The sequence below is a fragment of the Rhinatrema bivittatum genome, chromosome 6 (assembly GCF_901001135.1).
Source record: "Rhinatrema bivittatum chromosome 6, aRhiBiv1.1, whole genome shotgun sequence".
Taxonomy (NCBI): Eukaryota; Metazoa; Chordata; class Amphibia; order Gymnophiona; family Rhinatrematidae; genus Rhinatrema; species Rhinatrema bivittatum.
In genome coordinates this window covers 54,754,523-54,781,671 of record NC_042620.1, presented here as the reverse complement: position 1 = coordinate 54,781,671, position 27,149 = coordinate 54,754,523, and the positions used below count along the sequence as shown (strand labels likewise).

The 27,149-nt window shown below is 42.4% G+C and overlaps 1 protein-coding gene across 1 annotated transcript in view; it reads left to right on the top strand.

Annotated features, from left to right (window-relative positions):
• HNMT (histamine N-methyltransferase) overlaps positions 1 to 27,149 on the top strand; it is a 78,487-nt gene that overhangs the window by 9,244 nt on the left and 42,094 nt on the right. The window contains exons 3-5 of the mRNA XM_029605401.1: positions 356 to 408; positions 12,340 to 12,447; positions 14,586 to 14,716. Coding sequence (XP_029461261.1) covers positions 356 to 408; positions 12,340 to 12,447; positions 14,586 to 14,716 — 292 coding nt within the window. The remainder of the gene's footprint in view (positions 1 to 355; positions 409 to 12,339; positions 12,448 to 14,585; positions 14,717 to 27,149) is intronic.

The following is a 27,149-nucleotide window of genomic DNA, read 5'->3' as shown; positions in this document are numbered from 1 at the left end:
AATAAATAAATAGATAAATTAAAATAGTTTGAATTCAGATTGTTATTGCACATGAATATATCTAATTTAGCATTGACTTTTATTCACATTAAGTCATTAGTGACTACTGACTAGCCAGCTATTTAGGATGCTTTAGTGACTTGGCATCTTAGTGGAAATTAGTTTTAGACGTTATCAATGTTATATATGTCCTGTAGCTGTTTGTTTTTCCTGCTTATTGGAATTCTGACAGAAGTAATACAAAATAAATGCTGAATTGTTTTTAATTGTTGATGGTGGTAGGCTTGTTATCATTTCTTCTGTTTTGCTTTAGACTTTGCTCTAAATTACTTTAATTATGACTCTTTGTTTTCAGTTTTGGAGATGGAAAATCTACAATCAATATTCTTGGTGTAGGAAGTGGATCAGGTGTGTTTTATGTAATATGGCTTGCTTTTACTTCTTTACATTATTCTTTTTTCATTCTCAAAAGCTTCTCAATTTATGCTGTCTTTCATCTGTGCTTGTGGCATAAACAGAAATCATAAAACATCTTTTGTGACTTTTTAAGCTGACACTAATATTCAAGCTTAGACAAGTATAGAAATTAGTGTTGTGGGCTATCAAAATAAATACTTAATACTGTCAGCTAAAAAGATAGATCTTTATTTATTTATTTATTATTATTTATTTATTATTTATTTATTACTGTGTTATTATTTATTATTATTTATTACTATGTTATGTAGCACCTATTATTTATTTCGTTCAGTGTTCCTTTTATCACCCCACTGTTTATTGTAAACCGGCATGATGTGATACTCTCACGAATGCCGGTATAGAAAAAACTAAAATAAATAAATAAATAAAATAAATGTTACTATTTAGGTAAAGTATGGGCTATCCCAGGAGAGTGTGGGATTACCAGCAAGATAATTCAAAAGCAGTCTCAGAAAGCATTGTTGACACACTAGATCAAATAAATCATACCTCTAACTTACACACCAATGAGTAACTTAATTTGTTTGCATTACATTTTCCTAATTGGTTGGTATTATAAGTTTCTCATATATGTTAACGGGTTAAGATTCATGTATGGCATGTGATTTCTTGTAATTTGAGCCTGGAAGGCAGGAACAAAAAACTTCATGTTGAACTTTGACATACTTTTTTAACATTTAGCATGCATTCTAGCATTTCAACATATTCTGGCATATTAGCAACCTTGAATAATTTTACAAGTCTGATCAGTGCAATTTCACAGTGCAATAATGATTTTCTACTGAACTAGTTTGGCTTTATAGGAGAAGAACTTTTCAAAGCACCCCAGCAATCCACACTTGTAATATTTAGTATTTCAACATAATATTGGAGATTCAAATGATAAATATAAGATTTAGTTCTAAGTCACGGGTATAGGAAATATTGACATTAAAAATAATTTGCAGTTTTGAAGCTTTGAATGCAAAATGGTCTCCCCTAGAGAGGAGGAACAGGAAGTGGCCAATTGTCTTTTGTCCATAGTACATGTATATTCAATAATTAATAAAGTTCAAATTAGTTAGATTGTCTTTTTCAGAGGGTCCCTACAGGTCAGAGCAAATGCAAGGATGAAATAGTATTCTAACTAAGCAGATCCAAACTTAAACTTTATTATGTATCCCATGCCACTGTATATGCCATAATTACATTTACATATACCCTTAAACATCTTGCAATAAGTCCTTATTAATTACCTGAACAGACTCTTCCTTAATTGAAAGCTTCTTTAATTCTTGTCCTGTTGCCCATAACTACTCCAGCAATTAAGGAATCTTCTTGTTGAAGTTTTACGAGTCTTTTGCTAGTTTTGTTGGCTATCTACTCTACTATGTTGGAGAGATTTTTAAGTTTGTAGCAACTAGAAGGATCTGATGGGGGTTAGCATTTCTTTTCAATTGAGGATGAAGATGGATATGTGGATGATAAGTGGAAGCAGAATTAATCATCAAAGTGTTGATATATTGATAGACAGAGAAGTTGGAAATAGTATACTCAAGGGTGATGGAAGATAACATGCTTTTGAAAGCTCTTTTGAAAGTATCCCACAGTTCTTACAGTTATTTGCCCATTACCCAAATGGGGGTTACACTTGTCATTTCTTTCCTGAGGAGGATTTCTATGATTTTTGGACCATTCATATGAATCATATGACTAGGTTAAGATGATTCAAGTTCAAAAACAAGATCAGCAAGGACTTGGCAATCATGATCTGGTGAAGTAGTATTCAGCAAAGCCAGAAAGCTCCGAAACAGAAGATAATCCATAGAGTCAAGGGACGAATGATAAATATTAGTTGAAATAGAATGTTTAAAAGGAATATAAGTTGAAAATTTTGTATTATTAAAGTTTCAGTGCTGGTATTGTTAGAACATGGTGATGGTTGTCAACAGTGGGTTGCTTCAGGAATGAATGCCCTAGTATTAGGAGAGGCTAATCCAGGCCAATGACAGTAAAAGCAGGAATTCTGGGCATCTTCCGTGTATGCCAGCCATCTTCCTTTCAGGTTTGACCTTCCGGTGCTGGTGGCCAGTGAGGCATGATAGGTGAATTAAGCGAGAGAGAGGCCTGGAATTGAGTAAGGAACTAAAACACATCAGGAAACCAGAAGCCAAGGAGGAGAATAAGCATGAACATTGACTGTAGAATGAGAAGATAAAGAATGAGACTGTAGAATAAGAAGATAAAGAAGTCATCAGAATTAAGCCAGAGTAGGAGAAGTGAAGTAGGACCAAGATCTGGCGACTGACTGCTGAGAATGCCTCTGTAAAAATACAAGCTTGTGCAAGAAATAAGATTAAGAAGTCACTAGGGGAAAGCAAGAAGCAGATAGCTGGGAGGATGGAATAGCTAGTCCAGATGGCCCACAGTACCACCTGTGGGCCAGAGGAGCATTTAGCAATATTTTTCAACTGAGTCAAAGATGTGATGCAGTTTAGTAGTCAGAAAGAGTCCATTCAGGAGATATGATGTCTTGTAACAGTGAGAAACATTAGCTGTAAAAGATGAAGTGATTGGGATCATAAGATGAGTGTATATTCAACAATTAGTAAGATTAAGGCTCTTCTGGATTGTAGTTGTCAGACAAATATTTCTTCCAGGAACAGACATTGCTGTGATCACATGAGTCAGAATGAAGAAGAGTGTTGTTTAGCCACATATTGTACAAGAAAGGCAGTCTTTATCATTGGGCTCAATGGACCTCTTCAAATAGAATTGAGAATTCAGCAGATGAAGGACTTCAAGGCCTATCCACCACCAGGCACCCATTCAAGTGAGGTTCAGGCATTCCTCATCTCTGGTCAGTATTTACTGTCTCAAGTTCAAAAGAAGATTACAGGTTTGATTGCTCTGAGTTTGCAATAAGAAGAGTGAATGTCCCGCCCACATGCTTCATCTGTATCTACAGTAATTGGAGCAAATATCTTTTTACAATGACTGGTGTAAACCCATTGGTTAAGTCCTTGTAGTTGCAAAACTGAATGAAAAGGCATTGGGGCAGATTTTCAAAGGCTACGTGCGTAACATACGTGCGTAAACTGAGGAAATCTGCCCCTGCACGCCGAGCCTATTTTGCATAAGCTCGGCGGTGCGCGCAAGCCCCAGGACGCGTATGTCCCGGGGCTTGCTAAAATGGGCAGTCCGGGAGGGCGTGTCTGCGGTCCAGGGCAGTGTGGGGGCGTGGCCAAGTGCCCAACACAGCGGCCTGTGTCGGGACCTGGCCAGCCGGTGCGCGCAAGTTACGCCTGCGAGAGGCAGATGTAACTCCATCGAACAAGGTGGGGGGGATTTAGGTAGGATTGGGGGGGTGGGTTAGATAGGGGAAGGGAGGAAAAGGTGGGGGGTATCCAAAAAAAAGTTTCCTCCGAGGCCGCTCCAATTTTGGAGGGAACAGGGAAAGCCATCGGGGCTCCCCTTGGGCTTGGTGCGCGCAAGGTGCACATGTGTGCACCCCTTGCACGCGCCGACCCTGGATTTTATAGCATGCATGCGGCAGCGCACACATGTTATAAAATCGGGTGTACATTTGTGCGCACCGGGTAGCGCGCACAAATGTACCCCGTGCGCATAGGAATTAAAATGGGCCCCATAGGTTGTAATATCATTGCAGAAACAGTTTAAATAGTTTAATTCAGTCATCTGCTTCTCAACCTAGTAATGACGTGCATGTTTTAGTGGGTGATATGTGGATCCAGGATTTCTTATCTTCAACTTTTTGTGGCTGTGGGCATGGGGAGTAATACTTGATGAAAGCTTGTGGTCTTGTCAATGCAGCACTGATCTGTTGAAAAGTACTTTGTAATATAAAATCATTAGTTCTGTTGACTAAAAAAAATTACATTCAATCAAGTTTTTGTTGAGTGCTGGGGATGTTGGGTATTAGAATGGATGCCCAGAAGTAATTTCAAATAGGTTCATATTAGTGTCTCTGGTCACTGCCTCTCTAATAATTCACAGGACAGTTAGCAGTACTTTTGAGGAGTCAGTCAAACTAGATCTCAAAATTAACTTTGTACACAAATGTCCTTGTCCCTCAGATGTCTGCACATATTAAGTTATTTAAAATTCTTCAAAGCACAATTTGATTTCTGTATTAATAAGCTTTCTTAATGCATAATATTATTCTGTTTGTCACATGTTTACTTTGTAAGAGAAAGAAAATAAATGTATTGCAGATAAACATAGAGGAAAAATGTTAAAGGTCAAACCAGCTGAATAGGAACTTCTGGGAAAAGCTGGAATGGAATGTTTGTCTCTTCTTATGAGAAATATAACACTGATCTATTTTAAAAAGGTTGTTTCAAATCAAAAGTGATATTGGTTTCTATCAAAGGCAAAATATATAATTTTTCTTGGACAATATTCTCTACTGTGATTTAGGTTTGTATATATATTCTCCTTTGCAAAAGAAAGAAAATAATTTTAGTTTTCAACTTCCTACCAATTCTTTGCCAGCCTGCAGAGCTAATCTAAAATAAATATAAGATAAGAAGCACAGAAACAGGGAAAAATGGTTTTTGCTCTACAGAAAAATACTCTGTTTCTAAAAACACAAAGAAATATATAATCTATCCTATTAGCACTTACAGACATCACTGTTTCCTATTAATCATCACTGGTGCTGCAGACACGGGGAGGGTGAGGGAGGGATTACTAGTATTGTCATTCACAGTACACATGAAACACAGAGTATGGGCAGTCATGAAAATAACAACTTAAAAGCTGTTACTTCTTCAGTAGACAGATAGGTAATCTAAAAACATATCCCCCGTAACATGAAAATCTATAAATAATATCATGTGAAGTACCCAGATTTATAATTTCTCATTCACTACAAGCAGTCACACAAATTTACAGCTGCAACAATCAGTTTCACACTCAAAAGCAGGCATACATTGGAAGTAATTTTCAAAGGAGTTAGGCATGTAAATTAACATACTATCGAAGCAATTTTCAAAAGCTATTCACAAGTATAAAGTGCTCTTATATGTGTAAAACCTATTGACAATTCAATGGTATATAGTGAAGCAATTTTCAAAAGTCCACTTACACAGTTAAAGTGCATTTACATGTACAAAACCCAGTTTTAAGAGTGTAACTGCTTTTTAAAATCAGGCCCTCTGCCTCAATGTCATCTACACTAGCAATATGCCTAGGCTTACCCAATTAAATGTTCTTTCTGAACTACCCAGAGAACCTGCCCCAGTACCACCTAGGGAAGATTGTACCACCAATTGCTATTTTTATGCAATAGAACCATCTCATTCTCCTGAATAATGAGGGAAATCAATTACATAAGCAAAATAAGCACAAACACTAAACATTATGGGCCTCATTTTCTAAAGTATCGCAGGCCTACTGAGGCGGTAATGAGGGGCGGGGGGCCGAAACGGGGGTGGTGGTCCTGTGCTAGCCAGCAGCGATCGCACCTCCGCGGTGCGATCGCTGCCGGCATCGCACCCAATAGCTCCACCATAGAAGGTGGAGCTATTGGGTGCGATAGCTTGGAAAATAGCCTTGGAAAATAAGGTCCTTTGCGTCTTTCTCCTTGCTTCCAATAAGTATGCAAGTAAGCCTGACATATGGAAGTTGTTTTTAAGTGTTGAAGGCAGAAATAGCAGAGGTATCAAACCAAAGTATGAGATGCAAAGAGAAGACTCTTCTAGGAGAGCAGAAAACTAACCTGAGTGCAAGTTTATAATCATTTGCTTTTTTTTTCAGTAAGGGCCTACAAAATGGTAGGGGCATGGTAGGGACAGAAGGGAGCAGAAAGGGGTTATGCATGAAGACAGCTGTCCATTCTGACTCAGAAGGGCACTGTCATCTGACCATCACAATGACTCACTACACAGACATCTAATGCATCTGAAATCACAAAAATGAGCTCCTTAATCAAAACATCACAATGGTCAGCTCATGGAAAACTTTAAGGCTTATATTGCTGACCAGCCTTAAGTCTCCTAAGAGTTAATTTTCAAAGAATACAGTCTGCAGAAGATTTTACCTATGGACTTTAGACTAATATTCAAATAGAAAGTACACAGCTCTCTCACTCACTTTCCCCTCTCACCCTCCCAGAATCAAAAGTGGCAGCATCAGCAGCAGTAGCCTCCTACTCCTCATCCTCAGCCCCAAGAAATACGAAAAGTCCCATCTCTGTCTCCTGATCATGATCATTGCTTCAGGCCTGTGCTGCTCTTCCTGCTAACTAATTGGGCCTGGGACTGATGTTAATTGGGCCTCTCCTTCTTCCCACATGGAGGCTGACTGCAAACCACTTTCTCTTCCGGGCCACAGGAGAGGGAAGAAGAAGAGGCCATACTGCTACTTCCGCCGTACCCAAGTGCTTCTACTAGCACTGCTGCCACGTTCCACCTGGGCTCTCAGCATTTTCAAGCCTAGGCTTCAAGCCTAGGCTTCAAGCCAAGCCCATCCCCCTTCTCTGCCCCAATGAGATGCAAGAGTTCTTGCATCTCATTGGGGCAGAGAAGGGGGATGGGAAGAGCAACCAGGCCAGCAGGAGACCTGGAAACAAGACAGACCTGCAGCTGGAAGCTGTGCAAGTGGACTATAAAGCTCAAGCTGATTGTAGAAGGAATGAGGGTATAGCTTACATGGTAAGCTATAAAGTGTGGTCAATACCAAAGGATTTTAGGTCCATATGCCCATGCTGCAAACTAGACCACTGTTACTTGGGTCAGTATCCTATCACATTTATTTATTTATTTATTTATTTATTTATTTATGTATGGTTTTTATATACCGGAGTTCCTGTATACAATACATATCACTCCGGTTCACAGTTAACAGTAATAACTACTGCCGGGTGGCAGTTTACATGGAACAAATCTTGGAACAGAAAACAGAAAATTTGGTCTAAGTAAATAAGAAAAACAAACTAACTAGGTTCAACTATAAATATATAACTAAGGCAATTTATAATCTTGGATAAATAAAGCATAAGGATAAATACATTAGAACAAAAGGACAGGGTTTGTTTTTTCTTCTAGATAAACCCAGTTACATTTGAACTAGAGTTTCCCAAGTCCCTCCAAATAGAGATGTTTCATGTGTCTTTCTTGAAACCATTCACAGAGAGTCCCTTTTCAGGCCAAACTCAAGTGTCTCCTCTCCAATCCAGGTCCATGAGAATTAGGCAGAAAAATCTTATTTGAACTCCAGAAGAACCCAAAATAAATTGATGTATCTAATGGACTGGGATGGTTATTATGGCCCTGAAGAATGCTTTTGGGAACCTGCAGAGAACATCAATACCATAGCAAAACTTCATGAATTCCATACAGGATATCTCTATAAATATTGCCACTGGGAAGGGGGAGTGGCTATATCAAGACAAGATCCCAATGGGGGCATGAACCTAGAAGTTTGCAACAGGGGTCAAACCACTAGGTCCACTAGTAATCTAGAGCAAATTAAAACAGTAGAGAAAATGACTGTGTTAGATAGTTCTGAAAGCCACATCCACATGTATCAGGGATTGGCTGGTGATCAATTAAAAGGGGTACTAGGAAGCAGGAAGCTGTTTATAGCAACCTGAAGGCTAATCAATACACTTGCTATCATGAATTTTTTATATGCAGAATGCTTACAGTTAGTGCCAAGTCTCTCTGCTCCAGGCTGATCCACTTTCTGCTTGCTGATTCCAGTTCCATTTCTGAGGTTCCAGTTCACTTTTAAGTCTTGCTCGAGTCTGGTTACCTGCTTGCTAATTCCAGTTCCAGTCCAACAGTTCTAGAAATTTCTACCTCCTGCATTTCTAGATGCAATATCTGCTTCACTGCTGCTCTTGCTACTTGTAAGAACTAGGTTACTGTCCGCCCAAATGCACCTTTTGACTTCTGATTACCTTCCAGCCTGGGCAGAAGACACTGTGTGCTTGACTCAGTTTGAATGCACATACCCAGGCCTCAGGCCTTGCTCTGAGTTTTATAAATACTCAGAGGGCTGTAACCTGACAATTATAAAGAAATAGCCAAAATAACCGGATCAGAAAAAGTTTCTGTTGCATATCTATAACTTTCCTGGGTTAACATTTCCCTTTACATTATCTCAATGTTGTTATACCTTTAAATAGGAAATGCAACAAATATTTTATAGTCTGGCTATCCATTTCCTGAGCATATTCAATTAGAAACTTAATGGCAACATAGTAGTAGCCTTTAAAAGGCAATTATAGCGGAGTTTAAATAATTGCAATAGACTAAATGCCAAATTGTTGATAATGTAAGCTGTCACATCTTTGACTCCAAAATGCCTCTGGACAATCATTTGCATACAAAAGAACTAACTGAAACCAATTAAAACCATAGATTAAATAATGACTATGTTTAAATAAAAAAGTTTGGCCAATAAAAAGTAAAAAGCAACATTGCCATTTAATAAAAACATAGAAAATTCAACTGTAGTAGGCTGAACATTTGAACTCTTGCATTGATTAAGAGGATATTAAAAAGGTTGAACCAAACTCTGGTAAAAAATGAAACAAAAAACAAAAATGAAACAAAAAATGAAACAAAAAAAAAATGTCTAAAAAAAAGCATTACATTTTAGGATTTAATTTAAAATCCACAGTGGAAATAGTTTGCATGGTTTATAAAGTCCATCACAGACCATGATAATGTTACTAAGCTGTGATAAGACAGCAACAGGTTATATGCTGAATTCAGCATTTAGTCTGCATTAAAACTGTGTTTTCATGTTATTGCTAAAGCTTGCACAAGCATTGCCAATATAATAGGGATGTGAATCGTTTTTTGACGATTTAAAATATCGTCCAATATATTTTAAATCGTCAAAAATCTTTAGGGCCACGATACAATACCAATTCCCCCGATTTATCGTCAAAAAATCGTAAATCGGGGGAAGGGGGAGGGCAGGAAAACCGGCACACTAAAACCCCCTAAAACCCACCCCCGACCCTTTAAATTAAATCTCCCACCCTCCCGAACCCCCCCCATTTGGGGGGGGTTCGGGAGGGTGGGAGATTTAATTTAAAGGGTCGGGGGTGGGTTTTAGGGGGTTTTAGTGTGCTGGCTCACGATTTTCACAATTTTCACGATACTTCAAACACCCAAACGGCAACAATACGATTCCCTCCCCCTCCCAGCCGAAATTGATCGTTAAGACGATCGAGGACACGATTCACATCTCTACAATATAACAAAGTAAAGTCAGCCCAAACTAAGTAAAATGTTAGAGGTGAATTTTAAAAGCCTGGCGTATTCCCCGCATTAATTAGGGGATGTGCGAATAAGTTTGGTTAGTGCGGGCTGAGTGGATTTTAAAAGTCACCCAGATAGGCACGTAACTCCCCAGTGTGCACATCTCCAAAGTTTTCAAAAAGGGGCAGGGTCTGGGCAGGTCTGGACGAGGCAGAAGTTTTAGAACATAAGAACATAAGAAATTGCCATACTGGGTCAGACCAAAAGTTTGTCAAGCCCAGCATCCTATTTCCAACAGTGGACAATCCATCCAAGCTATAAGAACCTGGTAATTAATTACCCAAACGCTAAACAGATCCCAAGCTACTGATGTCAGTAATAGCAGTGGCTATTCTGTAAGTCATCTTGATTAATGGCAGTTATTGGACTTCTGCTCCAAGAACTTATCCAAACCTCTCTTAAACCCAGCTACACTAACTGCACTAATCACATCCTCTGGCAACAAATTCCAGAGCTTAATTGTGCATTGAGTGAAAAATAATTTTCTCCAAATAGTTTTAAATATGCTACTTCATGGAGTTCTATTATCTGAAAAAGTAAATAACCGATTCACATTTACCCTTTCTAGACCTCCAAAGATTTTAAAGACCTCTATCATATCCCCCCTCAGCCGTCTCTTCTCCAAGCTGAACAGCCCTAACCTTTTTAGCTTTTCCTCATAGGGGAGCTGTTCCATTCCCTTTATCATTTTGGTAGCTCTTCTCTGTACCTTCACCATCGCAATTATATTTTTATTGGGATGGGGCAACCAAAATTGTACACAGTACTCAAGGTGTGGTCTTACCATGTAGCAATACAGAGGCATTGTGACATTTTCCATTTTATTCACCATTCCCTTCCTAATAATTCCTAACATTCTGTTTACTTTTTTTACTGCTGCAGCACACTGAGCTGACGATTTCAATGTATTATCCACTATGACACCTAGATCTTTTTCCTGGGTGGTAGCTCCTAATATAGAACTACAGCATGGGTTATTTTTCCCTATATGCATCCCCTTGTACTTGTGCACATTAAATTTCATCTGCCATTTGGATGCCCAGTCTTCCAGTCTCGCAAAGTCCTCCTGCAATTTAGTACAATCCACTTGTGATTTAACTACTCTGAATAATTTTATCATCTGCAAATTTGATTACCTCACTCATCGTATTCCTTTCCAGATCATTTATAAATATATTGAAAAGCACAGGTCCAAGTACAGATCCCTGAGGCACTCCACTGTTTACCCTTTTCCACTGAGAAAATTGTCCATTTAATCCTACTCTCTGTTTCCTGTCTTTTAGCCAGTTTGTAATCCACGAAAGGACATCGCCTCCTATCCCATGACTTTTTAGTTTTCTTAGAAGCCTCTCATGAGGGACTTTGTCAAACGCCTTCTGAAAATCCAAATACACTACATCTACCGGTTCACCTTTATCCACATGCTTATTAACCCCATCAAAAAAACGAATCAGATTTGTGAGGCAAGACTTGCCTTGGGTAAATCCATGCTGTATTCCATTAAACCAAGTCTTTCTATATGCTCTGTGATTTTGATCTTTGGAAATAAGTGGGCCCATGCTCCCATGCCCGGAGCCAAGTTGCGCCCGAACAGTGGACTCCGGCATCTCGGCAAGTGGGGACCAGCATGGCTCTCCTTCCCCCTCCCTCCTTCCTCAGCCCGTCTCAATGGTAACATAGCAGGATGAGGGGAGAGGGGAGGAGCAGTCGCAGGATGATGATGTCATGGGCCGTTTAAAGAGCCGCGACCAAGGCACATCCAGCCTCTTTGCTCCCAGCTAGCGTTCCTCTTCGCTCCACATTCATCTTCGCTCCAGCCAGTGTGATTGGAGGTGAGTGCTGGAGGGGTCCTGGGTTTGCCCTTTCCCCCTGTTCTCTGCCTGGAAAGCAGATGCTGGTGTGCGGATAGTGGTTGGGGAATCGCCCGACAAGGGATTATTGTCAAAAATATGGTTTTATAAATCCCACCCAATCTCCTTCCTGATCCACCCCTTCCAAAAATTTTCATTTGCGCTATGCACTAGTGTTATTATTGCATGCGTTAACGCCATAATGCATTTTGATGAATGACCCTAAAATTTCTGATTTCTACAATTGTTTGGACTGAGTTTGCAAATGTTTTTTTTGTAAACTCTTTTAAAGTAAACTTTCATTTAGCTTGTAACACAGTTTTTAAATAGACTGTTTAATTTGTGGACTGGTAAACTTCCTAGTGGTTCTATAGGTGTATTCCTCCCGCCCAAAACACCGAATCCATGTCCCCTTATCCTGTGTGATTGGTCTAGTACTCTGAGGGAGTAGGAAGTGTGGTATGTTACAGAGCAGAGCAAATTAGTGAACATACTTTTGTAAACCCTACATTCATGCTCTATTTTATCCCCTTAACCTAACCATGCTCACAGGAAAATCTCTTTTTAGTGCAGTTAAAAGTATGCAGTTATGGAAGGCCATTTTGAATCTTGCCATTCTACCCAACTACTGTAAAAACTTTTGAACATTGCCCTTCCCAAGTGCATCTAGTGGGTTGAGCCTGAAAACTAGACTATTCTTTTAAAAAGTTATCTCTTTTCTGTCTCAGGTGAAATTGATCTGCAGATGATCTCACAAATAAAGGCTCAATATCCAAAAGTTCTTATTAACAGTGAAGTGATTGAACCTAATAAAGAGCAGGTCCACAAGTTCAAAGGTAAGTAACTGATGTTGGCTATGGGAAGTTCACAGCAGCCATTATGAACTTAGATATATTCCTATGGATTTTATTTCATATTTTTTCCCTTTATTTGATTCATAACATTTTACCTTATTTGATGGTGCCAACAGGTTTCTCTCTACTACAACTACTAAAAGCTAAAAGCAAAAAGTATCTTATGGATGTCTCTCTCTTGATCTTTCCTATTTTAAGCTGCAGTGGTATGGAAATGTCACTATTAGAAAACCTGATATTCCTATTTTCCTATTTTGTCTACTCTTTAAGAAATTGCTTTTTGTAGTGGTCTAATGACTGGGAGATCTGGGTTCAGTTCCTTGATCTGGCTCACATATCTCAGTTTGGAAGGGGCTCAGGATGCAGTTTTCATAGTTTTTTGATGGGAAGGGAAAATGAGACTCTGTCATTATCAACAGTGAGGTGTAATATGTCTAAACACATATATCTACCAACTTCCATAAGGAACCTCAGCCTGTGCCCCTCGGTTGCTGATGCGATAGCTGGGCTGGATAGAAAGAATGGGGAAACAATTGCCTGTCTCCAATGAAGGCCCATGACATGCTAACCTTGATATTTTGTTCTCCTATCCTCTCCCCCCACCCAGTGAGCAGGTTTGGAGCAGATTCTGAATAAGATGAACATAGGAAGAGGAAGGCTGCTTGGCCAAAAAATAAAATCTGAAAATTTGTTAGGAAAGCAACACAAACTGATAGCCAAAGATTGACATTTTTCACTACTTCTTGAATCCTTACAGGTTGTAATAAACTTTTTTTGACACCAATATATAGGGATGTGCAGACCAAAAGTTTAAGTTCATAAGTCCATAAGTCGAAAAGGGGTCCCATTTGCGGTCAATATGGACATATGGAGAATTCCATAAGTTGAATCTATGTCCATATGTGCAAATAAAAATTTAAACCCCTCACCCGCCTTAATCCCGACCCCCCCCAAGACTTACCAAAACTCCCTGGTGGTCCAGCGGGGTCAGGACGCCATTCCTGAACTCCTTTGCAAGGAGCACGTGACGTCGGCGTCACGTCGGAGTGACGCGGCGTCACGTGATTCCCCTCGGGTTCGCTCCCGGACCCCTCGTTGGGCCCAAAAGGCACTTTTGGCCAGCTTGGAGGGGCCTCCTGACCCCCCCAAGCTGGCCAAAAGTGCCTTTTGGGCCCAACGAGGGGTCCGGGAGCAAACCCGAGGGGAATCACGTGACGTCGGCGTGATGCGGCGTCACGTGATTCCCCTCGGGTTCGCTCCGGGACCCCTCGTTGGGCCCAAAAGGCACTTTTGGCCAGCTTGGGGGGGTCAGGAGGCCCCTCCAAGCTGGCCAAAAGTGCCGTTTGGGTCCAACGAGGGGTCCGGGAGCGGAACCGCGATGGACCACATGACGTCGGCGTCACGTCGGAGTGACGCAGACGTCACGTGATTCCCCACGCGTCCGCTCCCGGACCCTCACGGAACTTTTGGCCAGCTTGGGGAGTTTTGGTAAGTCTTGGGGGGGGGATTAAGGAGGGTGAGGGGTTTAAATTTTTATTTAGATCAACAATCGTGATTTCCAACGTATTCAACATAGCTATGTTGAATAAGTTGGAAATCCGATCGTTTACGCCTCATCATTTTTTTAAGTTAAAAAAAAAAAAAAGTTGCGTTTTCCATTTAAGTTCAAAACGAATGCACACCCCTACCAAATATACCATGAGCTTTTGAGACCACACAGATTTCTTCTTCAGATGAAATCTATGTCATCTTGAAAGCTAATTTACTACATCTCTTTTGCTGATCCAGTAAAAGCTATCATAGGTTACAGGGGCTCCAGTTTTCTCCAGGACCAATGCTGTCCCTAGAGCTGTCAGCTACTTCTTGCCACAATTTCTTTAGTGCTTATTCTTCATCCTCCAGACTTTTTAAAATTATGCCAGAGCTGTAAAAATCTATTCATTAGTGAAGTGTTCTTTAAAAGATTCTGTTGTAAAATACTGTAAATACAATTTGAAATAATCTTATAGTCTTTGGACATTAATCTACAATAATTGTACAAACAAATATAATAGGTTTTAGATTTGCAGCAAAAATGTACTGTGTAGAATATGCTGTAATTACTAATTATCTATTTCTAGATCTTGTTACAAATATGCCAGATCTCAAGAATATAAGCTTCACTTGGCATGAGAAGACCTCAAGTGATTATGAAAATGACTTGAATGAGAAAAATGAATCAAAAATATTTGATTTTATTCACTTGATCCAGGTAACAATCTGTCTACTTCTGAATTAACCAAACAGTTTTGATTCTGAAATATGCACTAAGACATCATGTATTAAACCCATGAGATTATAAATACATTTTGCTGAGAATAAATTGTATGGTCATCTTTATAAATTCAGGATAGTCTAGTACAGTACTTATCTTTTACATTTAACCATTATTGCTGTAACTATTGGTTTGAGTTACTGATTACGAGCCATGGAATTCAACCTTTGGCTTCTGATTTACTCTTGTATTACATTAGCATACTAAAAGAAGAAAACAGAAGAAAATGTTATTTCATGCTTTTGATGCTTTCGCAGAGACTATCCATATTACAATTCCCATTAATGTGTGAAATTCAAAAGAAAACTTAATGTGTCCTATTCCTAGCACTCGAAGTAAGTTGTTAACAAAAACATAGGAGCTCCCCCCTAACCTGGGACTATCCAAACATAAGGGAGTTTAACAAACTTTGGCCTGGATTTATCAAAATGCGGTACCGCATGTGATAGCAAAAGGGGTGTGTTTTATTCTAATATAGTATTTATTGCAATAATTACCTGTGCAAAGAGCTAAGTTAGTGCAAATTGTGATACCATTTCAGATTCTGCGATAAGTGCCAGACCTGTTGTATTTCCTGCATTCAACCACTGGGGGACCATTTGTAATGATGAGAGAGAGAGAGAGAGAGAGAGAGAGAGAGACTGGCCATAGTATCATGGCCCATAGGCAGGTATTTGTATCCCTAGGGTAGGCCCACCTAGTAACTTGAGGTGGGGATTCGGTAAGTGTGTAGGGGGTTAGGGGCCACTTTGACATGCTACGTGACACCTCACTCCGAAGGCCATCAAATCTTCACAAGAGACCACTGTTCTGTTCGTAGGTGTCACGTAGCATGTCAAAGTGGCCCCTAACCCCCTACACACTTACCTAATCCCCACCTCGAGTTACTAGATGGGCCAACCCTAGGGATACAAATACCTGCCTATGGGCCATGATATTATGGCCAGTCTCTCTCTCTCTCTCTCTCTCTCTCTCTCTCTCTCTCTCTCTCTCTCTCTCTTTCTCTCAAATAAGCCTTACGGGACACATCACAAATGGCAATGAAACCTCACTGCATGGGCACAGCCTAACGCATTTGAAAGAGGTGTAGTTATGGTTGTGCGATAGCTCTTTGCAGACAGGCTAACCCAGCCCTAACTCCTCCTATTTTTAGAATTTGCATCACATTGCACCATACGATATGGTGCGATCACATGTGGTAAACACATTTTCGCATGCGTTAAGGGCTTATCGCATGCGTTAAAGGCCTATTGCATGCGAAAACGGGACTTTTCACATGCGATAAGCCCTTGACGCATGCGAAAACACCTTACCGCATTTTGAAAAATGACCCCCTTTATTATGCTAAAAAAAAGATCATTGCCATATTAGATTAAGGTATGTACACTGCATGGAGAAAAAGCAACAGTACCTGAAAGTATTTTGCTTTGAAGTGCCTGAAAAAGCAGAATATAAATCAAAGAAACAAACAACTAAATGGATAGTAAGTAAATACTTTGCCTCGATAGTATAATCATTTGTTGGAGAATTTGAACAGCAATCCAAACAGTATTTTTTAAAGAAATGTTCGAAATACAAAAAAAGTGCTAAATATCTTGGACGGTAACTTTCAAGTCAGCGCACAGGCAAACATTTGCACACGCATGTCGACCCATGCCCAGGGCCACAGCCATTTTATAACAAGCATACATGCGCACATGCATGGAGGCTCAAACAGGGCTCCGAAAATGGCGGAAATTTCCTCGCCAATCTGGATTCAAGCAAATATACCCCAGGAGCAGAAGAATGTGTCCAGCTTTACAAACGGAAAGATAAGAGACAATCTGGTGAAATCAGTTGAGGCATTCCCTTTGCTATCAATAGCAGGCAAAATCCTTACCAGAATTTTGCTGAATTCTATGCATCACATTAAATGAGGGCCAGTTGCAGAATCAGTGTGTGGCTTTAGGAAGGAAATGGGATTATAGACAGGAGGTTTGCAGTTCATGAAATACAAAAAACTGATAGGACAAGAATTCCAACCTGACAAGCATGTTGGGAGGGTATGGTGAAGAAAATGTCAAGCTTCAGTTGCACAGTTAAATTAATTGCTGTTGTTTGACAATTCCATTATTTCATGTTTGTTCATGTTGTGGATGATGGCAAAACATCTAAACAAGACCCAGTTATCAATGGAGTCAAGCACGCATGGCCTTCAGGAGATCACTTCTGAATCAATGGAAATATAGAAGTATCAATGAATAAAGAAAGATAAGGTCTACCAAGTCATTGTGCTGCCAAACCTGCTGGGTATGTGAAACCCAGTTTGTGTTCAGATGTCATATTGAAAGGTTAATCACCAAATAACAAAGAGTCAAAGGTCAAATACACTTAACTAAAGTAACCTTGCTTGTAACATTTGAAGTACAGAATTTCTTTCTTATTGTATGCATCACTATGCATTAACTCAGTAGAACTTAAGATAAAAATTGTGGAATGAGACTATCATAAAACACGCGCATGGCTGCCAAAAATTGTATATGCTTTTAATGCTGCGGGTCATACATAATCATGTTGTCACATTTCTCCACAATGAATTTTCATGTTATGAATAATGTACTAAACGTAGCCTTTTTTTTTAGGCAATTTTTAATTATGCACATAAAAGTTCAAAAGGAATTACTTCCCTTTGTGGGAAAATATTAATGAGATGCATAACATACAAATTAACTTATTACTATTAAAATGGCTTAACTCAAAATGTGATAAAGCTCCTAATCCACATTAAGCCTTGAAAAGTTAACTGTGCCTAATGTTTCCCCAGGAGCTTCAGAAGGCTAACACTCTGGCCAATATTCTCAGCCTCTCTCCCTGACCCATTATCCAAAATGCGGTTTCTAGACCTAAGACAGTAATTAAAAAAAAAGTGTGTGTGTCCATACACACACGTATTGGAGGGTGAGTGGAGATACACTGGAATTTTAAATCCTGTATGGCACTTGCAAGCATATGATTTAAAATACTCCTGTCATGCATAAGTATGCTGCTAGTTTTAAGAGGTTACTCAAGCAAACCAACTTCACGTATCTTCCATAGCACTTTACTGGCTTTGTCGTGCATATATCTGTGGTTTTTAAAGCATGGTCACAGGAGGGACATTCTCAGTTTTTCCAATTAGTCCATTGGTTTGCCCAGTCAATCTCAAATTCATCCAGACCCTCTGGTTCTTTATCTTGCAATGCTCCCCAGTTGACCCAGACCCCTCATCCTGTTTTGTAAGCCTTAAAATGCAAGATCTGCAGAATTGTTCCTCATCAGGAGCAGCAGTAAATTTACATGGCTAACAAGCTGCCACGTGCTGCAGCCTCCAGTTTTAAAATGCAGAGTTACGTGCATAAATGTTTGCTACACCACAGAGCACCCATTCTCTGCTCATTCCACACCTCTTTTTCCTCACCCTTATTTTTTGCTCATCTTTGCACATATACACGCATTAATCATGGCTTTTAATATCCGCGTTCCTCGCGCCCAGCCCACATATGCACATATGAGGGCATTTTAGTGTAATCAATGCTTTAAAAATGGATGCCTTAGATGGTAGCTTTTAAACAGGTGAGCGCGTTTGTCGGCCCGTGCAAAGGAACATGGCCATTTTATAACATAAGCACGTATATGCACACATGGTTTAAAATAGCCTGACCGCGTGCACATGTGCATGTGATTTTAAGTGGGCACGCACCTATGCACACAAGTGCTCCTTTTACCAGGTGAGTAGAGGAATTTTAATAGACACGTGCGTCAACAGTTTCTCCCCAATTCACCCAGAGAAGGTATAGCACATCCAACCCCCACCCCCCCCAGCTTAATAGCCTCCCTTCTTCCCTGTTAGCCCCGATCCTTAAAACCCCACTGATCTATCTATCTTTATTTTATTGCTTACAGGTCATCCATTGCAGAAGTAACGTTACGCGGCAAGGGACCCCGGTGCGCGCCTGTGCGCATAAGTATTTACACGCAAATTTGAAATTAAAATCCAGGAACGCCCATGCCTCGCCCAGATCACACCCACACCCCATCCCTTTTTAGTAACGTTTTATTTGTGCACGCAGAAGGAGATACGCACATATCTGAGTCACTTTAAAAATCTGCTCAGCACACACTAACCTAGCATAGTCGCGTACCTCCCAGTTTTGGCACTCACTGGGCCTTTAAAATTCACCTTTTAGTGTTTATCCTACCTCCCAAAGAATCAACTTCCTGTCTCCTCACCTGAACAGATACCTCCTCTTGGGGCCCATGCAAAAAAGTGTGGTCATGCCCGCTTTCATAACACACACCAAGGCACCTCTCCTGGTGGCAGGATGCAATATTTAAATTAGGGCTCGCACTGTCGAGGAGGCGCCAGTGGGAGAGAGGTCTGCTGTCGGTGGCTGTCCGCCAGTTAAGAAAATGGGCGCTGAATTTATCCGTGTCCCGTTTTCCTAACCAGTGCAATGGTTAGGAAAATGGGACAGCCTTCTGAAAGGTGATTGGTCCTTTCATTGACATGTTACAGTAAAGGGACCAATCGGAAATAAGTGAAGGAGTGAATAAAAAGTGCCCAACCCTTTAATTTTGATTTATACACTCCTTCTGGTGCCCGTAGTCAGGTTCGGAGAATGGACGCTGAATTTATCATCGTCCATTTTCCTAACCCTTGCCAACGCTTTTTTTTTAACTTTTTTTTTTTTTTATTATTATTTTTTTAAAGAGTTGTTCCTCCTACTTCATATCCCATCGATATTAAGTAGGAGGCAGTACAGAAAAGCATTTTTTTCTGCTTTTCTGTACTAGTTCTAATAGCGCTCAACAATTAACACCTGCTCCGGGCAGGTGTTAATTTCTGATCACTAAAATGTGCGTCCTAGACGCATATATATATATTTTTTTTGCATAGGGAGTGAATAGCTAATAGCCTCCTTCACTCCGCAATGGACGTGCATTGTAGAAGCATTAATCCCGTTATTGCATATGGGGATTAGTTAGCGCCTATACAACCCGTGTCCAACTGGGATGTATGATTACCAGTTGCTTCTGCTGCAGAAATGTAACATGCTGCCAACTGATCTGAGACTTCCTTTTACTCCTCACTTGCATAACAAAGTTGTATACTGTTTAGTAAATTGTTATTGTGAAATTAGCAAAGATTTAGATTAAAAAACAAAAACCTTCAGCCTCTAATTACTATTTCAAACATAACATATCCAGGTACAAAGTTGGTGCCATAAAACAATGTAGAAAAATTCCTTGTTGACCTTGACCTCTCTCTGGATCCACCTCTTTGTGACATGGATGGATGTATCTGCAGTGTTTCATAGCATGGATACTTTTACTTACAAACGGGCCGATACAGTACAGTGCACTCCGGTGGAGCACACTGTTAGCCTCGGTTTGGATGCGCGTTTTCGACGCAATAGCTTTACCCCTTATACAGTAAGGGATAATAGTGTGTCGAAAACGCGCGACCAACCCACCCCGAAACTAATAGCGCCCGCAACATGCAAATGCATGTTGATGGCCCTATTAGTTATTCCCGCGCGATACAGAAAGTAAAATGTGCAGCCAAGCCACACATTTTACTTTCAGAATTTAACGCCTGCCCAAAGGCTGGTGTTAATTTCTGCCGGCACTGCTTTTCTGTACACCCTCCGACTTAATATCATAACAATATTAAGTTACACCATCCATCGGAAGATGGATGCTCAATTTAGCCTGCATCCATTTTCCAAACCCGTGGCTGTCAGCGGGCTCGAGAACCAATGCTGGAAACATTGAGCATCAGCTGTCAAACCCGCTGACAGCCACCGCTCCTGTCAAAAAGGAGGTGCTAGGGACGCATTAGTGTCCCTAGCGCCTCTTTTTACCGCAGGCCATAATTTGCATCTTATTCCCCCCTGAATCGCGCGCACAGGAGAGCGGGTGCTCGCCTGCTCTCCAGCGACTTTAACTGAATCGGCCAGAAAGGGAGAGGGCAATTTTTAGCTCCCAGTTTTACCTAGCTGACTAGTTAGTTACTAGGTAAAATCTTTTGAAAACTGTCGTTATAGATATGTTGTCCAACAAAATGTTTGCCTCTATTAAGATCTGTAGAACATGAAGATAGGGTAATCAAGCTGGGTCCTCTGATTATAAGCTTTCTCCCTTCCAACTTGATCTCTCTAGCTTTGTCCTCATTTTGGTGTGAAACAAATTCTACAAATATGAACACTTCCTGTTTTCCTGCAAAAGGCCTGGATCTTGGCAAACTTCTCTGATGCACCCTTTTATGTCATGATAGTGGTATTTAATAGTCCAGTGGGTGACTGCAAGGCAACTGACATCTGATGCAATTCTATGCCAAATGCTTTTCTTGGCTACCAAGGCATTTCTAATGAAGCACAGTAAAATGTTTGAATATGAGCTGCAGAATCTTGTTGTTCTTTTACATAAGAACATGGAATTGCCACTCTGAGTGAGACCAATGATCTATCAATCCCAGTATCCTGTTTCCCACAGTGTCCAATCCAGGTCACAAGAACCTGGCAGGATCCCAAGTGAAGCAAAATATCTGACGTATCCTATAGCTCTTTGTCCAGCCTCCCAGTTCTGAATCCTCCCAAAGCAACTCAGCAGTCTCCTCTTTCTCCTCCTCTTCTTCCTCCTTCCTCACTTCCTGTTGCTCCTGAAACAAATAAAATCCCTTTATTTGGTGTAGTTTGCTCTCCCGCGACTTTTACTGAATCGGCCAGAAAGGGAGAGGGCAATTTTTAGCTCCCAGTTTTACCTAGCTGACTAGTTAGTTACTAGGTAAAATCTTTTGAAAACTGTCTTTATAGATATGTTGTCCAACAAAATGTTTGCCTCTATTAAGATCTGTAGAACATGAAGATAGTTAGGGTAATCAAGCTGGGTCCTCTGATTATGAGCTTTCTCCCTTCCAACTTGATCTCTAGCTTTGCCCTCATTTTGGTGTGAAGCACATTGTACAGATATGAACACTTCCTGTTTTTCTGCACAAGGCCTGGATCTCGGCAAACTTCTCTGATGCACACTTTTATCTCATGATAGTGGTATTTTATAGTCCAGTGGGTGACTGCAAGGCAACTGACATCTGATGCATTTCTATGCCAAATGCTTTTCTTGGCTACCAAGACATTTCTAATGAAGCACAGTAAAATGTTTGAATATCAGCTGCAGGATCTTGTTGTTCTTTTACATAAGAACATGAAATTGCCATTCTGGGTCAGACCAATGATCCATCAGTCCCAGTATCCTGTTTCCCACAGTGTCCAATCCAGGGCACAAGTACCTGGCAGGATCCCGAGTGAAGCAAAATATCTGACGTGTCCTATAGCTCTTTGTCCAGCCTCCCAGTTCTGAATCCTCCCAAAGCAACTCAGCAGTCTCCTCTTTCTCCTCCTCTTCCTCCTCCTCCTCCCTCACTTCCTGTTGCTTTTAAAACAAATAAAATCCCTTTATTTGGTGTAGTTGTTCTGTCTTCTTTCATCTCCTCTCCTGGAATTCAGCTTCTTCTACTTAGTGGTGACATCTAGTTCCATGTTCTGGGCTTACTTTTTTTTTTTTTAACTGATTCTGAGCCAAAAAAATGGAGCCAAGAGAAAAAGAGAACTCAGCATGCTGAATTTAGCGGCAGATTTTAAAACCTACGCGCGCAGCCTACATTTGTACGTGCTACCCGGCGCGCACAAATGTACTCCCAATTTTATAACATGAGCGCGCAGCTGCGCACATGTTATAAAATCTGGGGTTGGCGCACGCAAGGGGGTGCATACTAATGCACTTTGCGCGTGCCGAACCCTAGGGGAGCCCCGATGGCTTTCCCATTCCCTCCGAGGCCGCTCGGAGGGAATGGGAAATCGTAGCGGCCTTGGAGGGAACTTTCCTTTGCCCCCCCCATCTTCCCTTCCCTTCCCCTATCTAACCCGCCCCCCAGCGCTACCTAAATCCCCCTACCTTTATTTAGTAAGTTATGCCTGCCTTTGGCGTAATGGCAAATGGCTGCTGTGCCGGAGGCCTCGGTCCCGCCCCAGGACATACACGCATCCCTGGGCTTTGTGCTCATCACAAAATAGGCTCAGCATGTGCAGGAGCGGTAATGTGCGTAAATCCTTTTAAAATCTGCCCCTAAGTGTATATGTGCTATTTTGTGTTATGTTTATATGGTATTTAGTATCAAATGCTATTAGTATGTAGGTACCATAATTGTTTGAGTTAGTGTTCTACTGAAGATATTCAAATCATGTGTACTAAAAAATATATATATATACAGGGGCGGATTTTCAGAGCCCTGCTCGCGTAAATCCGCCCAAAACCGGGCGGATTTACGCGAGCAGGGGCCTGCGCGCCGGGAAGCCTATTTTACATAGGCCTCCCGGCGCGCACAGAGCCCCGGGACTCGCATAAGTCCCGGGGTTCTCCGAGGAGGGCGTGTCGGGGGGCGGGCCCGGTCGTCGCGGCGTTTCGGGGGCGTGTCGGCAGCGTTTTGGGGGCGGGTACGGGGGCGTGGCTACGGCCCGGGGCGGTCCGGGGGTGTGGCCGCGCCCTCCGTACCCGCCCCAGGTCGCGGCCCGGCGCGCAGGAGGCCCGCTGGCACGCGGGGATTTACGCCTCCCTCTGGGAGGCGTAAATCCCCCGACAAAGGTAAGGGGGGGGTTTAGACAGGGCCGGGCGGGTGGGTTAGGTAGGGGAAGGGAGGGGAAGGTGAGGGGAGGGCAAAGGAAAGTTCCCTCCGAGGCCGCTCCGATTTCGGAGCGGCCTTGGAGGGAACGGGAGTAGGCTGCGCGGCTCGGCGCGCGCCGGCAATACAAAATCCATAGCCTTGCGCGCGCTGATCCAGGTTTTTAGCAGATACGCGCGGCTCCGCGCGTATCTACTAAAATCCAGCGTACTTTTGTTTGCGTCTGGAGCGCAAACAAAAGTAGGCTATTCGCGCGCCTTTTAAAATCCGCCCCATAGTATTTTGCAAGTTAATTTGTTTTGGCTTGAATGTGAAAAGGTTTTTTGATTGTGGAAGCTCCTGAATATAGCTTCTAGTTTAACAACATATTGATGAATATTAAGAAAATATCTCCTTGTGGCCTAAGTCAAAGATTAATCTTGATATTGTAAATATTTCTATTAACATCTATTAATATAAAATAATGTAAAACTCATTGAATTCATCAAATCATGCCCTAGTGATATCCTGGAAAAAACCCTTCTGGAGGCCCTAAAACAATTGGATACTTCAAACACATTGGGGTAGATTTTCAAATACCGCGAATAGGCGTACTTTTGTTGGCGCTCCAGGCGCAAACAAAAGTACGCTGGATTTTAGTAGATACGCGCGTAGCCGCGCGTATCCACTAAAATCCGGGATCGGCGCGCGCAAGGCTATCGATTCCGTATAGCCGGCGTGCGCCGAGCCGCGCAGCCTACCTCCGTTCCCTCCGAGGCCGCTCCGAAATCGGAGCGGCATCGAAGGGAACTTTCTTTTGCCCTCCCCTCACCTTCCCCTCCCTTCCCCTACCTAACCCACCCGCCCGGCCCTGTCTAAACCCCTCACTTACCTTTGTCAGGGGATTTACGCCTCCCGGAGGGAGAAGTAAATCCCCACATGCCAGCGGGCCGCTAGCGCGCCGGGACGCGACCTGGGGGCAGGTCCGGAGGGCGCGGCCATGCCCCCGGACCGCCCCAGGCCATAGCCACGCCCCAGGGCCCGCCCCTGGAACGCTCCCGACACGCCCCGAAAACGCCGCTGCACTCGGTCCCGCCCCCCCCCGACACGCCCCGACACGCCCCCTCCGAAAACCCCGGGACTTACGCGAGTCCCGGGGCTCTGCGCGCGCCGGTAGGCCTATGTAAAATAGGCTCACCGGCGCGCAGGGCCCTGCTCGCCTAAATCCGCCCGGATTTGGCCGGATTTAGGCGAGCAGGGCTCTTAAAATCCGCCCCATTATCTGCAGTGAACTCTTGGTGTTCAATAAATACAGAAACTGCTAAAATTATTTGCCCAACCATCAAAAAAGAGATTAAAACCTCTGTAAAACACAAAACACCGTGGTATAATTTAGATCTAAAAAATACAAAATGTCTATTAAGACAAGCTGAAAAAGCAAGGAGAAAAAATCCTACAAATCAACTATATGATCGGTATAAAACATTACTATACATTTATTCTACTGACATCAACACAGCCAAACAAAATTACTACTCAAAAATAATTCATGACTATCAATATAATCCGATAGTACTTTTTGATTATGTTTCTCAACTGATTCATCCTATTAATTATGATTCACAAAAAGATTTACCATCATTATCCAGTAATGAATTTGCTCATTATCTTAAAGACAAAATATTGAAACTTGCCCCAATAAACTTACCTTCCAATTCTGATTTTTTGACACCTACATCCTCTATTACTCCTATTTGGTCACAATTTGAGACCATCGCTTCCTCTGAGATTGAATCCATCATCCATAAAATCAACCCAGCGGCTCATCCACTGGATCCCATTCCAATAAAAATCCTTAAGCTAATTCCAAATTGTTTAGCTAAACCCATCACAAATATTGTTAACCTATCTCTCGAACAAGGTCTCCTTCCAAATTCCCTTAAAGGTGCTGTAGTTAAACCAAGACTAAAAAAGCCTCATCTAGATCCATCAATAATATCCAATTACCGGCCCATCTCCAACCTACCTTTCCTTACAAAAATCATAAGAAAAACAGTTAATTTACAACTTTCAGAATTCTTAGAGAGCCAGAGCATTCTTCTTCCTACTCAACATGGTTTTAAGAAGGGCCACAGTACTGAATCATTACTAATTAGGGATGTGAATCGTTTTTGAACGATTAAAATTATCGTCTGATAATTTTAAAATCGTCCAAAATCATTAGAGTGCACGATACAATACAAATGCCCACGATTTATCGTCAGGTGCATTTGTATTGTATCGTTAAATAGGGGGTGGGGAAACCGGCACACCAAAAAAACCCTAACACCCACCCCGAACCTTTAAAGCAAACCGCCACGCTCCCGAACCCTCCCCAAAATGTTTTAAATGACCTGGGTTCCCGGCGCAATGATCCCGGCGCGATGTCCCACTCTCTGCCCACGGCTGCTGTGAAGAGAAATGGCACCGGTGGCCCTTTGCCCTTATCATGTGACAGGGCAAAGGTAGCGCCGGTGCCATTTTGATTCCTAGCTCCCGACGTCACGCGTCCAGGAGATCGCTCCCGGACCTCCGCTGGACCCCCAGGGACTTTTGGCCAGCTTGGGGGGGGGGCCTCCTGACCCCCACAAGACTTGCCAAAAGTCCAGCGGGGGTCCGGGAACGACCTCCTAAACTCGAATCGTTTTGCCATACAGCAAAATGGCACCGACCGTACGGCATGGTCGGCGCCATTTTGCTGTACGGCAAAACCTTTGCCCTGCTGTCATATGACAGGGCAAAGGTAGCGCCGGCGCCATTTTGTTTTTTGTCCCCCGACGTCAGGAGCGTAGGAGATCACTACCGGACCCCCGCTGGGCCCCCAGGGACTTTTGGCCAGCTTGGGGGGGCTTCCTGACCCCCACAAGACTTGCCAAAAGTCCAGCGGGGGTCCTGGAATGACCTCCTAAACTCGAATCGTTTTGCCGTACAGCAAAATGGCACTGACCGTACGGCATGGTCGGCGCCATTTTGCTGTACGGCAAAACGATTCGAGTTTAGGAGGTCATTCCCGGACCCCTGCTGGACTTTTGGCAAGTCTTGTGGGGGTCAGGAGGCCCCCCCCAAGCTGGCCAAAAGTCCCTGGGGGCCCAGCGGGAGTCCGGGAGCGATCTCCTACGCTCCTGACGTCGGGGGACAAAAAACAAAATGGTGCCGGCGCTACCTTTGCCCTGTCATATGACAGCAGGGCAAAGGTTTTGCCGTACAGCAAAAGGGCGCCGACCATGCCGTACAGTCGGCGCCATTTTGCTGTACGGCAAAACGATTCGAGTTTAGGAGGTTGTTCCCGGACCCCCGCTGGACTTTTGGCAAGTCTTGTGGGGGTCAGGAGGCCCCCCCAAGCTGGCCAAAAGTCCCTGGCGGTCCAGCGGGGGTCCGGGAGCGATCTCTTACGCTTCTGACGTCGGGGGACAAAAAAACAAAATGGCGCCGGCGCTACCTTTGCCCTGCTATCATATGACAGGGCAAAGGTAGCGCCGGCGCCATTTCTACAACGCACCGGAGGTCCGAGAGTAAAAGATCACACCGGGACCCTCCCTCTGGACCCCAGGTAATTTAAGGCATTTTGGGGGGGGGGTTCGGGAGGGTGGGGGATTTATTTTAAAGGGTCGGGGTGGGTTTTAGGGATGTTTTAGTGTGCCGGTTTTCCCGCCCTCC